The sequence below is a fragment of the Ranitomeya imitator genome, chromosome 4 (genome assembly GCF_032444005.1).
Source record: "Ranitomeya imitator isolate aRanImi1 chromosome 4, aRanImi1.pri, whole genome shotgun sequence".
Taxonomy (NCBI): domain Eukaryota; kingdom Metazoa; phylum Chordata; class Amphibia; order Anura; family Dendrobatidae; genus Ranitomeya; species Ranitomeya imitator.
The window spans coordinates 609,667,026-609,685,446 of NC_091285.1; the positions used below are offsets into that span (position 1 = coordinate 609,667,026).

Here is an 18,421-nt window from a genome sequence, read left to right on the forward strand (position 1 = left end):
AACGCAAAAAATATTTTTTGCAATAAAAAGCGTCTTTCAGTGTGTGACGGCTGCCAATCATAAAAATCCGCTAAATAACCTGCTATAAAAGTAAATCAAACCCCCCTTCATCACCCCCTTAGTTAGGGAAAAATTAAAAAATTTATTTATTTCCATTTTCCCATTAGAGCTAGGGTTAGGGTTGGGGCTAAAGTTAGGGTTAGGGTTGGGGCTAAAGTTAGGATTTGGATTACATTTACGGTTGGGAATAGGGTTGGGATTAGGGTTAGGGGTGTGTCAGGGTTAGAGGTGTGTTTAGGGTTACCGTTGAGATTAGGGTTAGGGGTGTGTTTGGATTAGGGTTTCAGTTATAATTGGGGGGTTTCCACTGTTTAGGCACATCAGGGGCTCTCCAAACGCGACATGGCATCCGAGCTCAATTCCAGCTAATTCTGAGTTGAAAAAGTAAAACAGTGCTCCTTCCCTTCCGAGCTCTCCTGTGTGCCCACACAGGGGTTTACCCCAACATATGGGGTATCAGCGTACTCAGGACACATTGGACAACAACTTTTGGGGTCCAATTTCTCCTGTTACCCTTGGGAAAATACAAAACTGTGGGCTAAAAAATAATTTTTGTGGAAAAAAAAAGATTTTTTATTTTCACGGCTCTGCGTTATAAACTGTAGTGAAACACTTGGGGGTTCAACGTTCTCACAACACATCTAGATAAGATCCTTGGGGGTCTAGTTTCCAATATAGGGTCACCTGTGGGGGATTTCTACTGATTAGGTACATTAGGGGCTCTGCAAACGCAATGTGACGCCTGCAGACCATTCCATCTAAGTCTGCATTCCAAATGGCGCTCCTTCCCTTCCGAGCTCTCCCATGTGCCCAAACAGTGGTTCACCCCCACATATGGGGTATAAGCGTACTCAGGACAAATTGGACAACAACTTTTGGGGTCCAATTTCTTCTATTACCCATGGGAAAATAAAAAATTGGGTGTGAAAAGATCATTTTTGTGAAAAAATATGATTTTTTTATTTTTACGACTCTGCATTATAAACTTCTGTGAAGCACTTGGTGGGTCAAAGTGCTCACCACACATCTAGATAAGTTCCTTAAGGGGTCTACTTTCCAAAATGGTGTTACTTGTGGGGGGTTTCAATGTTTAGGCACATCAGGGGCTCTCCAAACGCAACATGGCGTCCCATCTCAATTCCAGTCAATTGTGCATTGAAAAGTCAAATGGCGCTCCTTCGCTTCCGAGCTCTGCCATGCACCCAAACAGTGGTTTACCTCCACATTTGGGGTATCAGCGTACTCAAGACAAATTGTACAACAATCTTTCGGGTCCATTTTCTCCTGTTAACCTTGGTAAAATAAAACAAATTTGAGCTGAATTAAATTTTTTGTGAAAAAAAAGTTACGGTAAATGTTTATTTTTATTTAAACATTCTAAAAATTCCTATGAAGCACCTGAAGGGTTAATAAACTTCTTGAATGTGGTTTTGAGCACCCTGAGGGGTGCAGTTTTTAGAATGGTGTCACACTTGGTTACTTTCTATCATATAGACTCCTCAAAATGACTTCAAATGAGATGTGGTCCCTAAAAAAAAAAATGGTGTTGTAAAAATGAGAAATTGCTGGTCAACTTTTAACCCTTATAACTCCCTAACAAAAAAAAATTTTGGTTCATGACATGTGGGAAATGTTACTTATTAAGTATTTTGTGTGACGTATCTCTGAATTTTTATGCAATTAAATCACAAAGTTGGAAAATTTTTAAAGTTTTCACCAAATTTCCGGTTTTTTTTTTCATAAATAAACGCAGGTAATATCAAAGAAATTTTACCACTATCATGAAGTACAATATGTCACGAGAAAACAATGTCAGAATCACCGGGATCGGTTGAAGCGTTCCAGAGTTATAACCTCATAAAGGGACAGTGGTCAGAATTGTAAAAATTGGCCCGTTCATTAACGTGCAAACCACCCTTGGGGGTAAAGGGGTTAAACAGTGCTGTGCAATCCATTTTGCACTAACACCTTTTCATTTTCACCTCACACCTCTCATTTTCCCCTCAGTATATACGTTTGTCATCTCCCTTATATATAGTATACACCTGTATGTCATCTCCCCTGTAAATAGTATATACCTGCTGTATGTCATCTCCTCCTGTGTTTAGTATATACCTGTGTCATCTCCTCCTGTATATAGTATATATCTGTGTCATCTCCCCTGTATATAGTATATATCTGTGTGTCATCTCCCCTGTACATAGTATATATCTGTATGTCATCTCCTGTATTAGACCGCGTTCACAAGTTATTTGGTCAGTATTTTTACCTCAGTATTTGTAAGCTAAATTGGCAGCCTGATAAATCCCCAGCCAACAGGAAGCCCTCCCCCTGGCAGTATATATTAGCTCACACATACACATAATAGACAGGTCATGTGACTGACAGCTGCCGTATTTCCTATATGGTACATTTGTTGCTCTTGTAGTTTGTCTGCGTATTAATCAGATTTTTATTTTTGAAGGATAATACCAGACTTGTGTGTGTTTTAGGGCGAGTTTCATGTGTCAAGTTGTGTGTATTGAGTTGCGTGTGGCGACATGCATGTAGCGACTTTTGTGAGATGAGTTTTGTGTGGCGACATGCGTGTAGCAACTTTCTGTGTGTCGAGTTGCATGTAACAGGTTAGTGTAGCAAGTTGTGTGCAGCAAGTTTTGCGCATGGCGAGTTTTATGTGGTGCGTTTTGAGTATGTGCAAGTTTTGTGTGAAGCAACTTTTGCATGTGTTGCAACTTTTTGTGCATGTTGCAATTTTTCTGCGTGTGCAAGTTTTGCATGTGGAGAGTTTTGTCATGATCCCAATGGCAGGGGATCACAAAAATGACAAGCACAGATACAAACAAGCTCTAGGGCGATGGAACCTGAGCTGACCGCGACCCTAAACCTAACACACAAATAAAAGTAGCCGGGGAACGTGCCTACGATGATCCTAGACGTCTCGCTCCAGCCGAAGATCTAACTTCCCCTATCAGAAGAAACACAGACCTCTCTTGCCTCCAGAGAAATACCCCACAGCAAATAGCAGCCCCCCACATATAATGATGGTGAAATGAGAGGAAAGCACATACGTAGTATGAAAACAGTTTCAGCAAAATGAGGCCCGCTAAAGCTAGATAGCAGAGGATACAAAAGTGAACTGCGCGGTCAGCGAAAAACCCTTCAAAAAACCATCCTGAAATTACTTGAACTCATGTGCCAACTCATGGTACATGAAAAGCAATTTCAGCCCACTAGAGCAACCAGCAGCAGAGAATCACATATCTGCAGGCTGGACTAAAACCCAAATTAAGCAAAACACAAAACAGGAAAATCCAAACTTAGCTTGTCCAGAAGGTTCTAGGAGCAGGGAGCAGAGGTAACAAGACACACTGGATACATTGATAACCGGCGAGGAAATGCCAGCAAAGCCAGGTTAAATAGGAAACTCCCATATGCTGATGGAACAGGTGGAACCCAGAAACCCAGGAAAGACAAGTCACCCAGTACCATCAGTAACCACCAGAGGGAGCCCAAAAACAGAACTCACAACAGTACCCCCCCCTTGAGGAGGAGTCACCGAACCCTCACGAGAACCACCAGGGCGACCAGGATGAGCCCTATGAAAAGCGCGAACCAAATCATCAGCATGAACATCCGAGGCAACCACCCAAGAATTATCCTCCTGACCATAACCCTTCCACTTGACCAAATACTGGAGTTTCCGTCTGGAAACACGAGAATCCAAGATCTTCTCCACAACATACTCCAATTCTCCCTCCACCAGCACTGGAGCAGGAGGCTCAAGCGAAGGAACAACAGGTACCTCATACTTCCGCAACAACGACCGATGGAACACATTATGAATAGTAAACGATGCCGGGAGATCCAAACGAAACGACACAGGGTTAAGAATTTCCAAGATCCTATAGGGACCGATGAACCGAGGCTTGAACTTAGGAGAAGAGACCTTCATAGGAACAAAACGAGAAGACAACCACACCAAGTCACCAACAAGAAGTCGAGGACCCACGCGGCGACGGCGATTAGCAAACTGCTGAGCCTTCTCCTGGGACAACTTCAAATTGTCCACCACATGACTCCAAATCCGATGCAACCTATCCACCACCATGTCCACTCCAGGACAATCAGAAGGTTCCACCTGACCAGAGGAAAAACGAGGATGAAACCCCGAATTACAAAAGAAAGGAGAAACCAAGGTAGCAGAACTAGCCCGATTATTAAGGGCAAACTCGGCCAGCGGCAAAAAGGTAACCCAGTCATCCTGATCAGCAGAAACAAAACACCTTAAATAAGTTTCCAAGGTCTGATTAGTTCGTTCAGTCTGGCCATTCGTCTGAGGATGGAATGCAGACGAAAAGGACAAATCAATGCCCATCTTAGCACAGAACGTCCGCCAAAATCTAGACACAAACTGGGATCCCCTGTCAGAAACGATGTTTTCAGGAATCCCATGCAAACGAACCACATTCTGAAAAAAACAGAGGGACCAACTCAGAGGAGGAAGGCAACTTAGGCAAGGGTACCAGATGAACCATTTTAGAAAAGCGATCACACACAACCCAGATGACGGACATTTTTTGAGAGACAGGGAGATCCGAAATAAAGTCCATGGAAATGTGCGTCCAAGGCCTCTTCGGGATAGGCAAAGGTGACAACAATCCACTGGCCCGAGAACAGCAAGGCTTAGCCCGAGCGCAAACCTCACAAGACTGCACAAAAGAACGCACATCCCTCGACAAGGAAGGCCACCAAAAAGACCTGGCCACCAAGTCTCTAGTACCAAATATTCCAGGATGACCTGCCAACGCAGAAGAATGGACCTCGGAGATGACTCTACTGGTCCAATTATCCGGAACAAACAGTCTCTCAGGCGGACAACGATCAGGTTTACCCGCCTGAAACTCCTGCAAAGCACGTCGCAAGTCTGGGGAGACAGCAGACAAAATCACCCCATACCTAAGGATACCAGAGGGCTCAGAATTTCCAAGGGAGTCAGGCACAAAACTCCTAGAAAGAGCATCCGCCTTCACATTCTTTGAACCTGGCAGGTATGAAACCACAAAATTGAAACGAGAGAAAAACAGTGACCAACGAGCCTGTCTAGGATTCAGACGCCTGGCAGACTCAAGGTAAATCAAATTTTTGTGATCAGTCAAGACCACCACACGATGTCTAGCACCCTCTAGCCAATGACGCCACTCCTCAAATGCCCACTTCATGGCCAAAAGTTCCCGATTACCAACATCATAATTCCGCTCAGCCGGCGAAAACTTTCTAGAAAAAAACGCGCATGGCTTCATCACTGAGCCATCGGAGCTTCTCTGTGACAAAACCGCCCCTGCTCCAATCTCGGAAGCATCAACCTCAACCTGAAAAGGGAGCGAAACATCTGGCTGACGCAACACAGGAGCAGAAGAAAACCGGCGCTTAAGTTCCTGAAAGGCCTCCACAGCCGCAGGAGACCAATTAGCAACATCAGCACCCTTCTTAGTCAAATCCGTCAAAGGCTTAACAACACTAGAAAAATTAGTTATAAAACGACGATAGAAATTAGCAAAGCCCAAGAACTTCTGTAGACTCTTAAGAGATGTAGGCTGCGTCCAGTCACAAATAGCCTGAACCTTGACGGGATCCATCTCAATAGTAGAAGGGGAAAAAATATACCCCAAGAAAGAAATCTTCTGGACTCCAAAGAGACACTTTGAGCCTTTTACAAACAAGGAATTGGCCCGCAGGACCTGAAACACCTTCCTGACCTGCTGAACATGAGACTCCCAGTCATCAGAAAAAACCAAAATATCATCCAAATACACAATCATAAATTTATCCAGATATTCACGGAAAATATCGTGCATAAAGGACTGGAAGACTGAAGGAGCATTAGAAAGTCCAAAAGGCATTACCAAATACTCAAAATGGCCCTCAGGCGTATTAAATGCGGTTTTCCACTCATCACCTTGCTTTATTCGTATAAGATTATACGCACCCCGAAGATCAATCTTAGTGAACCATTTAGCCCCCTTAATGCGAGCAAACAAATCAGTCAACAATGGCAAAGGATACTGATATTTTACGGTAATCTTATTCAAAAGACGATAATCTATACAAGGCCTCAAGGAACCATCTTTTTTGGCCACGAAAAAAAAACCTGCTCCCAAAGGGGACAAAGATGGACGGATATGTCCCTTTTCCAAGGACTCCTTAACATAATCCCGCATAGCAGTATGCTCTGGCACTGACAGATTGAACAAACGACCTTTAGGAAATTTACTGCCTGGAATTAAATTTATAGCACAATCGCAATCCCTGTGAGGAGGAAGCGAACTGAGCTTAGGCTCCTCAAAAACATCCCGATAGTCAGACAAAAATACCGGAACCTCAGAAGGAGTAGATGAAGCGATAGAAATCGGAGGTGCATCATCATGAACCCCCTGACAACCCCAGCTTAACACAGACATTGATTTCCAGTCAAGGACTGGATTATGAGTTTGTAACCATGGCAGACCAAGTACTAGAACATCATGCAAATTATACAGTACCAGGAAGCGAATCACCTCCTGATGAACGGGAGTCATACGCATGGTCACTTGTGTCCAGTACTGAGGTTTATTCATAGCCAAAGGTGTAGAGTCAATTCCCTTCAAAGGAATAGGGACTTCCAGAGGCTCCAGACTAAACCCACAGCGATTGGCAAATGACCAATCCATAAGACTCAGGGCAGCGCCTGAATCCACATAGGCATCGACGGAAATGGATGATAATGAACAAATCAGAGTCACAGACAGAATGAACTTAGACTGTAAAGTACTAATGGCAACAGACTTATCAACCTTTTTTGTGCGTTTAGAGCATGCTGATATAACATGAGCTGAATCACCACAATAAAAGCACAACCCTTTTTTCCGCCTATACTTTTGCCGTTCACTTCTGGACTGAATTCTATCACATTGCATTATCTCAGGTGACGGTTCAGACGACACCGCCAAATGATGCACAGGTTTGCGCTCCCGTAAACGCCGATCAATCTGAACAGCCATAGTCATAGACTCATTCAGACCAGCAGGCGCAGGGAACCCCACCATAACATCTTTAATGGCCTCAGAAAGGCCATCTCTAAACTTTGCAGCCAGAGCGCACTCATTCCACTGAGTAAGTACCGACCACTTCCGAAATTTTTGACAATAAATTTCTGCTTCATCTTGCCCCTGAGAGAGGGCCAACAAAGCTTTTTCAGCCTGAATCTCTTGGTTAGGTTCCTCATAGAGCAAACCCAATGCCAGAAAAAACGCATCCGCATTAAGCAACGCAGGGTCCCCTGGTGCCAATGCAAATGCCCAATCCTGAGGGTCACCCCGCAGGAAAGATATAATTATCTTGACTTGCTGAGCAGGGTCTCCAGAGGAGCGAGATTTCAAAGAAAGAAATAACTTGCAATTGTTCCTAAAATTCAGAAAACGAGATCTATCTCCAGAAAAAAACTCTGGGACAGGAATTCTAGGTTCAGACATAGGAGCATGTACAACAAAATCCTGTATATCTTGAACCTTAGCGGCAAGATTATTCAGGCTGGAAGCCAAACTCTGGACGTCCATGATAAACAGCTGAGATCAGAGCCATTCAAAGATTAAGAGGAGGAGGAAGTAGCCAGGCTGCAATAAGGCTAGGCAGCAAACTCTGAGGGAAAGGGGAAAAAAAAAAAAAAAAAAACTTCCTCAGACTACTTATCCTCCTACTTCAGCCAATACAATTAACACTTTGTGGGCCGGTTATACTGTCATGATCCCAATGGCAGGGGATCACAAAAATGACAAGCACAGATACAAACAAGCTCTAGGGCGATGGAACCTGAGCTGACCGCGACCCTAAACCTAACACACAAATAAAAGTAGCCGGGGAACGTGCCTACGATGATCCTAGACGTCTCGCTCCAGCCGAAGATCTAACTTCCCCTATCAGAAGAAACACAGACCTCTCTTGCCTCCAGAGAAATACCCCACAGCAAATAGCAGCCCCCCACATATAATGACGGTGAAATGAGAGGAAAGCACATACGTAGTATGAAAACAGTTTCAGCAAAATGAGGCCCGCTAAAGCTAGATAGCAGAGGATACAAAAGTGAACTGCGCGGTCAGCGAAAAACCCTTCAAAAAACCATCCTGAAATTACTTGAACTCATGTGCCAACTCATGGTACATGAAAAGCAATTTCAGCCCACTAGAGCAACCAGCAGCAGAGAATCACATATCTGCAGGCTGGACTAAAACCCAAATTAAGCAAAACACAAAACAGGAAAATCCAAACTTAGCTTGTCCAGAAGGTTCTAGGAGCAGGGAGCAGAGGTAACAAGACACACTGGATACATTGATAACCGGCGAGGAAATGCCAGCAAAGCCAGGTTAAATAGGAAACTCCCATATGCTGATGGAACAGGTGGAACCCAGAAACCCAGGAAAGACAAGTCACCCAGTACCATCAGTAACCACCAGAGGGAGCCCAAAAACAGAACTCACAACAGAGTTTTCCCTGAGGTGAGTTTTGCACGTGTGGCTAGTTTTGCGTGAGTCTAGTTTTGCATGTGGTGAATTTTGCGCGTGGCGAGTTTTGAGCGGCGAGCTTTGTGTTTCGACTTTTATGGGTCGAGTTTGGTGTATGTGCGGTGAAATGTGTGCTGAGGGTGGTATGTGTGTTCAAGCACGTGGTAGTGTGTGGCGCATTTTGTATGTGTGTTCATATCCCTGTGTGTGGTGAGTATCCCATGTCGGGGCCCCACCTTAGCAACTGTACGGTATATACTCTTTGGCGCCATCGCTCTCATTCTTTAAGTCCCCCTTGTTCACATCTGGCAGCTGTCAATTTGCCTCCTACACTTTACCTTTTACTCTTTCCCCATTATGTAGATAGGGGCAAAATTGTTTGGTGAATTGGAACACGCGGGGTTAAAATTTGGCCTCACAACATAGCCTATGACACTCTCGGGGTCCAGACGTGTGACTGTGCAAAATTTTGTGGCTGTAGCTGCGACGGTGCAGATGCCAATCCCGGACACACACAGACACACACATACACACATTCAGCTTTATATATTAGATTTGTGTCTGTAGCAATTGGTGTTATAAAAGCAATTTGTGACCTTTTTTATCTTGTCTAACAAGGATAACAGAAGATAACAGTCATAACGGCATTGTCATCGGCTTATGTGCAAAGATTTTTATTTATATCCCTAGCAAGATAAATCCAAATGTGTGGGCTTAATCTCAAAAGAGAAAGAAGAGAGAATAATGGAAATGTACTAATTAGACCGATCTGTATGATGAGAGCTTCCTGCTGGCTCACACCCAGGATATTTTGGCAAGCTGCAATTAAATGAGTCACATCTTTAATAAAAGTCACAGATAGCTGCTGCAGAAAATGTTAAAATGCATTTAACAGGTATTCATTTATTAAAGTGCAATAGAAGATGATCAGACAATACGACCCTGCAAGCCACGTCTCGGCATCACTGAATCTGGTGTAATAGATTTCAATTGGGAGAGAAGAATTACAAATCTGCCTTCTTAAGTTATGCATAGAGGTGCAAGTTAACTCTTAGAATAGGAGGATATAACATTTTAAGATTAAGCACAATTGCCATAAAAAATACATTTTACTACTGAAGATCTACTGAAAAGCAAGAGTAGTATTGCAGGTACCCTCAACCTTAAAAAAAGTCACAGAGAAAAAAGCAGAGATGTTCCTGCTGAAGCCTCCAACCAAATGCACTGGCAGGGTGCAGCGGACCCGATTAATGATGGCAAGAGCACATCTGCAAAAATAATAAGCCATAAAGGACTAAGAATGTCCCTCTTCCCCCAAGAGCTAAGGAAACCAGAGGAACCCAAGCAATTTGCTGTTATACAGTGGGGGAACCGTCAACAAATGTAGTCAGTTCCATGTAGTATTGCCGCTAGGAAACGAATGTGCTGTTCAAATAATGCATGGGTATGCCAGGTTCACGTTACACTTTAGTAATCGGATTTTAATAATATTTCCAGCGGCAAACATAGAAATTATGGGGACCTTTAAAACCCTACCTCACCACCCCCCAAAATGAAGCACCAAAATTATCTACCCTACTAAAATATCCCTTTCATAGCCCCCACGCAGCATAATGCCCCCCTGCACAGTATGATACCCCATGGTGATTTTTCAACAATTTTCCCCCTACATGAATGATATTATGATCTCAGCACGTTTCCACAGTCCCCCCAACACACAGTTTGATGCCCCTACAAACTATGAAAGAGCGCACGATGATGTCCCCACCCTGCACGATGGCTGCCACCGACCCCAACACAGCATGATGGACCCCCACAGTTCCCTACACAGTATGATGGATCCCACTGTTCCCCATACAGTATGATGGCTACCACAGCCCTCCCACCTCTCCCCAATACGGTATGATAGACAATAAACATGGAAGAGCGCAGCATGAGAAGCACCAGGTGGTTTGATTGGGATGTTGCAATGGAAGGTGGGGGGATTAGCCTCTCACCTGGAAGGGTTGTGCACCCCTGCACAACTCCGGTAGCAGACGTCTCCGTGCAATCCTGCTGTTGCTTCGGGACTCCCCCTGTGCTGCCTGGTATGGTCACGTGGGCCCATGATCCATTCACGTGATGCCACTTCACAGGATGTGACTTCACTTCAGGTCCTGTTGCCTGGGGATGAACTCTATGGCCCCAAGCTGCTCCAGCCACAATCCCTCAAGGGGAATGTAAACCTTTTTTGGAAAAAATGTGGTCAATTTAAGGAGCGCTATTGCTATAGAGCACACTGCAATAGAGTGGAGAACAAACCTTTTATTGAACCACTGTGTTTCGGCAGCGGACTGCTACCTTCCTCAGGTGGATTCACCACTAAATATTGCAGTGTGCTCTATAGCCATAGCAATCCTTAAATTGACCACGTTTTTTCCCAAAAAAAAACACAGTACAGTATGATGGCCCCATCACAGTATGATGACAAATCAGCCACGCGTTCAGTATTATGACTCTACAACCTCCCACACGGTATAATGGTCACCATAGACCCACCACGCGTACATACACTGATGCCACAACAGTCCAACATACAGGATTATGGCTACCAAAGTACTCTACAAGTAATTACGTACATATCCTCAGTCCACCAGCGTGTTTTGGTCTCTGCAGGTATGATCAAGTGATGCTAATGCGCCTACTGTGCCGAGACTCAGACGCACAGGCTTGCTGGTGGAGCAAGGAGTTGATGGTACCCTCCTGCACCACTGTATTGAACAGAATTTGCATACTGGTGGAGCACAACTGTATTTAAAAGGACTTACATACTGAGGACGCTGAAACCTTTGAGATTGCAATGCTGGGCAAAAGCAGGAAGCCTTGTCATTTGGCACCAGGTACCCCCACGGGGAATTCATGGTCCGCCCTTGTAGGCAGTACACTCCTGGATAGTTCTTAATATTTGACAATGTTAAGCTATACAGCCACTTTACATGGTGTAATCATAAATACCTTTGCAAATTCTTTAATGAAAATTTTCATAAATTAAAGAACCAGATTCTGTCAAATGAAAGTCGATGCCGCCCTTTGAACCTAGTTTTTATTGAATTGCGTGTGCTTTTAGAAATTGACTTGCAATTTTTCTTTATAAAAAAAAGTGTTTATGGTTTGGTCTGAAGAGCATGCAATCAAGTAAATTGTAGGCTGCATGATCCTATACTGAGCAGATGCTGACACACAACTCACTGACATATCAAGTCTGCAGCCGCTCCAACCAGGGCTGAAAAGCCAGCATAGGCTTCAAGACATCATTAGATGGTACAATTCAAAACTGAAAAAACGCTCAGTGTTACCCTAACTTGTCACAGTCAAACCTGTCTCACTTGCAAAATTTGTGATGTACAAGCATTTTCAGTTCATCAGCACCTTAACCACTAAATGGGAAAACACTTGTAAAAGAAAGCTGGCATTGGTGCACCCACTGAATAGCCCACCCAGGGTATCACGTGGTCGGTTTACAGACCCTTTGCTGAGTGAACACCATAAGCATCTTTATTGCAGACAAATGTTCCTCACCTTAAAGAAGCTGTCCACTACTTGGACAACTTCTTCTCATACCCTTCGCTTGGCCTCCAGAAAATAATAAAGCCCATGCTCACTTCCCGTGCAGCTGTGACAGTTCAAACCAAGCACAGGAGCAGTGTGCACCTTTGGCGAGGCCGATTATTTTTGTGCATTCTTCCTCCTACTTGTTTTGCCATCATGATTCTCCAGGTCAGTACGAGTTCATAGACACCAAAAATGTCTAGGTTATTTTTTATCTAAGTGGTGAAAAAAAATTCCAAACTTTGCTAAAAAACAAAACAAAAAAACAATTGCGCCATTTTCCGATACCCGTAGCGACTCCATTTTTCATGATCTGGGGTCGGGTGAGGGCTTATTTTTTGCGTGCCGAGCTGTCGTTTTTAGTGATACCATTTTGGTGCAGATACGTTCTTTTGATCGCCCGTATTTGCATTTTAATGCAATGTCGCAGTGACCAAAAAAACTTAATTTTGGCGATTCGAATTTTTTTCTCACTACGCCGTTTAGCAATCAGGTTAATACTTCTTTTATTGATAGATCGGGCAATTCTGAACGCGGCGATACCAAATATGTGTATATTTGATTTTATTTTTGTTTTATTTTGAATGGGGCGAAAGGGGGGTGATTTAAACTTTTATTATTCCTATTTTTTCATTTTTTTTTTTTAAACTTTTATTTTTTTTTTACTTTTGCCATGCTTCAATAGCCTCCATGGGAGGCTAGAAGCTGGCATAGCCTGATCGGCTCTGCTACATAGGAGCGAAGCTCAGATCGCTCCTATGTAGCTGAATTACTGCACTGCTATGAGCGCCGACCACAGGGTGGGGCTCACAGCAAACCGGCATCAGTAACCATAGAGGTCTCAAGGACCTCTATGGTTACTATCCTGATGCATCGCTGACCCCCGATCATGTGACGGGGGGTCGGCGATGCACGCATTTTGGGCCGCGCGGCCGGAAGCGGTAGTTAAATGCCGCTGTCAGCGTTTGACAGTGGCATTTAACTAGTTAATAGCAGCGGGTGGATTGCGATTCCACTTGCCGCTATTGCGCGCACATGTCAGCTGTTTAAAACACGTGACACACGACACATGACATGTTGCGGCTTTGATGTGGGCTCACCGCCCGAGCCCACATCAAAGCAGGGGAGCTGACCTCGTACTATCCCGTCCGAGGTCAGAAAGGGGTTAGGCTACGTTCACATTTGCGTTGTTGGGCGTTGCGTCGGCGACGCAACGCACAACGCATGCAAAACGCATGCAAAAACGCATTGTTTTGTGACGCATGCGTCCATTTTTGGCTTGATTTTGGACGCAAAAAAAATGCAACATTCAACGTCCTCTGCGCCCTGACGCTTGCGCCAAAAATGACGCATGCGCCACAAAACGCAAGACAACGCATGTCCATGCGCCCCCATGTTAAATATAGGGGCACATAACGCATGCGTCGCCGAACCTGCGCCCGATGCAACGCAAATGTGAACATAGCCTTAGGCTGTATGCACCAAAATTCTGTGTGCCAAAAGTGTCATCAGGCTTTGCACTGAATTGTGTGTTTCAGACATGATCTAGACATTTTTCACAAGTGGTTGTGGCGGATTGCTACATAGACGGGAAATAGGATTTGGTCTATACGATGCTTCAAAATTACACCACAATTTGTTGTGACTTCTAGTAAACCTGCCAGGTAATACATGCTGCCCAATCCACAGGCAGCATGCATCAGGCACTGGCTGTATGATCTCATCCAGGTATGTACGACCCTGAAACAGTGCGGCGTTTAAGAGAAACCCACACTTTACAAGCAACTGGGGACCAAGCTGTGCTGTACATTAATCAGACAAGCATGTCACCGGCAGTTCTTCCTGCCTCCTGCCCTGGATTGACAGGGCTCTGTCTAGACACACACATGGGTGGAGACATGTAAATCTAGAACATTGGTTGGGGGACGCCACCAGGGAACTGCGTATCTGACTCTTCTACCATGCAGCGAGATCAGTCATTACATCTCACACAGGAGAAGCCCAGAACAGGCTGCTCCTGTGTGAGATGGAATATCAGACAGTCTGATCTCGCTGCAGAGCATTGAGTGTTAAGGTACCGTCACACTTAGCGACGCTGCAGCGATACCGACAACGATCCGGATCGCTGCAGCGTCGCTGTTTGGTCGCTGGAGAGCTGTCACACAGACAGCTCTCCAGCGACCAACGATCCCGAGGTCCCCGGTAACCAGGGTAAACATCGGGTAACTAAGCGCAGGGCCGCGCTTAGTAACCCGATGTTTACCCTGGTTACCAGCGTAAAAAAACAAACAGTACATACTTACATTCAGCTGTCTGTCCCTTGCCGTCTGGTTCCTGCACTGACTGCTGGCCGTGAAAGTGAAAGCACAGCACAGCGGTGAGTCACACAGCGGTGACTCACCGCTGTGCTGTGCTTTCACTTTCACTTTACGGCCAGCAGTCAGTGCAGGAACCAGACGGCAAGGGACAGACAGCTGAATGTAAGTATGTAGTGTTTGTTTTTTTACGCTGGTAACCAGGGTAAACATCGGGTTACTAAGCGCGGCCCTGCGCTTAGTTACCCGATGTTTACCCTGGTTACCAGTGAAGATATCGCTGAATCGGTGTCACACACGCCGATTCAGCGATGTCTACGGGGAGTCCAGCAACGAAATAAAGTTCTGGACTTTCTTCCCCGACCAGCGATCTCCCAGCAGGGGCCTGATCGCTGCTGCCTGTCACACTGGACGATATCGCTAGCGAGGACGCTGCAACGTCACGGATCGCTAGCGATATCGTCTAGTGTGACAGTACCTTAACTACATCTCACACATTGACATCAAAGATATATGACAAAAGAACATGGTAAAGTATACAATCACCACTTAATAAGTCCCCATGTAAATATCGGATTACTGTAGCCTATCATCAATTACTACATAGATATTGAAAAAAACGATGATCAAAAGGCAATAGTTCTATAATAAAAACCAAAATTTTATTAGTACAAACATTATTAAAAGGCATATATTGCCAATCATTGGGGAGACAGAACCACCAACAAACAACACACCAACACCGGTGTTGACGCACAGCGTCCAAGCATATCACATTATATGTTGCACTACCTGGCGATGTATCATAACATACCCTGGCAATAGGCAGATTTCTGCCCTATACGCCACTACATAGGGTGATAGAAATCCCTCCCAATACCAACCCCCATACGGCCCATATTCAGCCAATGTAAAAGGAGGACATAAGGATTACCCGTATAGGAGAGAAGTCACCGCTGCTGGACACCGTGCGTCTGCCCCGATGCGCGTTTCGGACTCCTTTTTCAAGGGGCCTATTGAGTGCAGTGTTCCCTGTCCTTTTCTAGTCCCGGAATGCAGCGTGGAACGCCGCAGACCGGAAGTGAACTGTCCGACCCCGGAAGTGACGCGCGAGGTTGCCTAGCTACCGGCGACGCCAGCCAGCGTCAGCGTCACAAGGCAGACAGAGCCGGGGAAAACCCCCCGCCCTATCACCAGACGCCGAAGCAGGCAGGAGTGGCCAGGAGCCGGCAACGCGCGCGTGCAGGGGTAGGACAACAGGAGAGAGCAAAATGACACTGCGCCCACATATAGCATATGATCACAATAAACAAATTATACCAGATATGATGACAGTAGTAATAACATACTAATAGGGACATAGCACCCACTCCAACCCGCCCACACTATAAAAAATACAATTACATTACAATTAATAAATACATAGGTGGTAACACTTTGGGTGAGTTTCGAGTCTCCAATAAACAAGTCCGTAATTTGTTTTCTTGTCATCATTACATCGATAATTGGTATCCTTTTCCTGCTGCAACCGTTTCATATGCTGATTGTGCACACATAACACGGAACAACAAATAGCATCTAAAAAGTATAAAAACATAGTTAAGAAACACATAGTGATGGTGCGATGCATGTCACCGGCAAACGACAAGAGATGGGTAAGCATTATAAGAAAGGGGCATAGCTGATATTTTCGTTCAGTCCAGATAGATGTAGGGTACCCAAGGTCCATATCCACCTGGACTCCAACTGGGCTAGTCTCTTGGTCAGATTACCACCCCGAATCCCAGCATCAAGCATATCAATGCCACGGACCCTAAATAGGGCCCCATCACAGTTGTGATGCTGTTTAAAATGACGAGGAATTGTTTTTAATAACTGTATATCACTCACAGTTGCAGCAGCCGCTATGCCCAACACGTGCTCTCTGACACGTACTTTCAATTGCCTACTAGTCATACCGATATAAATTTTTCAGCATGGGCAAATTCCATAGTACACAACATACCGGCTCGTGCAAGTTATCCATTTTTTGATCTTAAAAGAACGGGAGCAATCCTGGTTCTCAAAGTCATTACTCGTTTCTATATTTGCACAAGCCACACAGCGGCCACATGAGGAACATCCTTGTCTTCTCGGCATCTGATCCAAAAAAGTACCGTGGGATTCGGCACTATAATGGCTGGATACCAAGTGATCGCGCAGATTTTTTGATCTCCTAGCCGTTATGGCTGCCCTTGGTGGTAAAAATTTGGCAATCACTGGGTCCGCCCTCAATATATGCCATGATTTGTCCATAATGCTCCTCATGCGAGCAAACTGCGAATGATAATTAGTCACAAATCTGACCATATTTTGATCTTTTTTTAAGTCCTTCGGGCCATATAGTAAGGTGTTTCTTGACACATGTTTCGCCCTATTAGAGGCTTTCTTTATCATGCGATTACTATACCCCCGTTCACGCAAACGTAATTTCAGATCTTCAGCCTGGATAGCAAACTCCTCATCCACCGAACATAATCTCCGGAGGCGCAAGAATTGCCCCATGGGAACTGATTGTATCATGTGTCCCGGGTGGGATGATGACGCATGCAACAGCATGTTTATAGAGGTTGGCTTGCGGAAAATATTAGTCTGTACTTCTCCCTTTTCGTCCTTACGTAACAATACATCCAAGAACTCAATGGTCCTTGGATTGTATTTATACGTAATATAAATATTTAAATCATTTCTATTCAAAGATGCCATGAAAATTTCCAGGTCATCTTGTGACCCCTGCCAGATCAGCAATATGTCGTCGATGTACCGTGTCCAAGACAGGACACGGCACATCGGCGACGACTGATCTGGCAGGGAGAGGTCTCTCTCCCACAGCCCCAGGAACAGGTTAGCATACGCAGGGGCAAAAGAAGCCCCCATAGCTGTTCCCTGGAGCTGCAGGAAGAAAGACCCCTTAAAGACGAAAAAGTTATGGGTTAATGTAAACCTGAGAAGCTCTATAACCAACTTCTGAATGTCCCTAGGTAAACTCGACATACTTAGGAATACACTGGTGGCCCTAATACCATCCTCATGCCTGATGCTCGTATAGAGGGACTCAACGTCCCCCGTTACGAACATCATATCCTCTTCCAGTTGTAGGCCATCCACCCGCTTTAATAGATCTCCTGTGTCCTTCAAAAAGGATGGCAACCCCTCAACTAGCGGCTGTAGTTTGGAGTCAATCCACCGATTCACCGGTTCTAAATAATTGCCCCTACCAGAGATAATCGGGCGTCCAGGGGGAGTCTGCGCGTCCTTATGGATTTTAGGCAACAAATAGAATGTTGGAATCGTGGGCTCAGATACCATTAGAGCTGTTGCCAATTCCTTCGTAATAACTCCATCTTCCGTGGCCTGATTAATAATCAGATGGGGCTGTGTGGTAAAGGAGGATAACGGGTTGAATGTCAGTTTTTTATAACAGATGTTATTATTGAGTTGGCGATAAGCCTCTCTCTCATACAATTTCTTAGGCCAAACAACCACGTTACCCCCCTTATCCGCTGGTTTGTATACCACATCCGTAAAATCCTGTAGGACGCGCAGACGCCCCCTTTCTTCCCTTGTAAGATTATCCCTGTAGACATACCGCGGGATCTCCCTAAACTCCCTAGATACAATCTGTACAAACAAATCCACATTGGGACATGTTGCCAGAGGAGGGAATTTTTTGGATTTAGGCCGTATCGTAGGTGGAATTTTACCTCCTACCGGAGTACTCTGCTCGATGGATAACTCCTCCAATGCACGCAAGGCTATTTGTTCTTCCTCTGTTGGAAAAAGTTCAGAGAGGTTGCCATCAAAAAAATGTTTTTTAAAAATCAAAGAGCGGGCAAACAAATTTAAATCTTTGACGGCCAAAAACGCATCAAATGACGCGGCAGG

At 44.8% G+C, this 18,421-nt stretch overlaps 1 protein-coding gene across 1 annotated transcript in view; it reads right to left on the reverse strand.

Annotated features, from left to right (window-relative positions):
- Positions 1-15,140: 15,140 nt before the first annotated feature.
- The window catches only part of CDS2 (CDP-diacylglycerol synthase 2), a 120,953-nt gene continuing 117,672 nt past the window's right edge, over positions 15,141-18,421 (reverse strand). Inside the window, exon 13 of the mRNA XM_069766578.1 lies at positions 15,141-16,075. Coding sequence (XP_069622679.1) covers positions 15,991-16,075 — 85 coding nt within the window. The 3' untranslated portion in view covers positions 15,141-15,990. The remainder of the gene's footprint in view (positions 16,076-18,421) is intronic.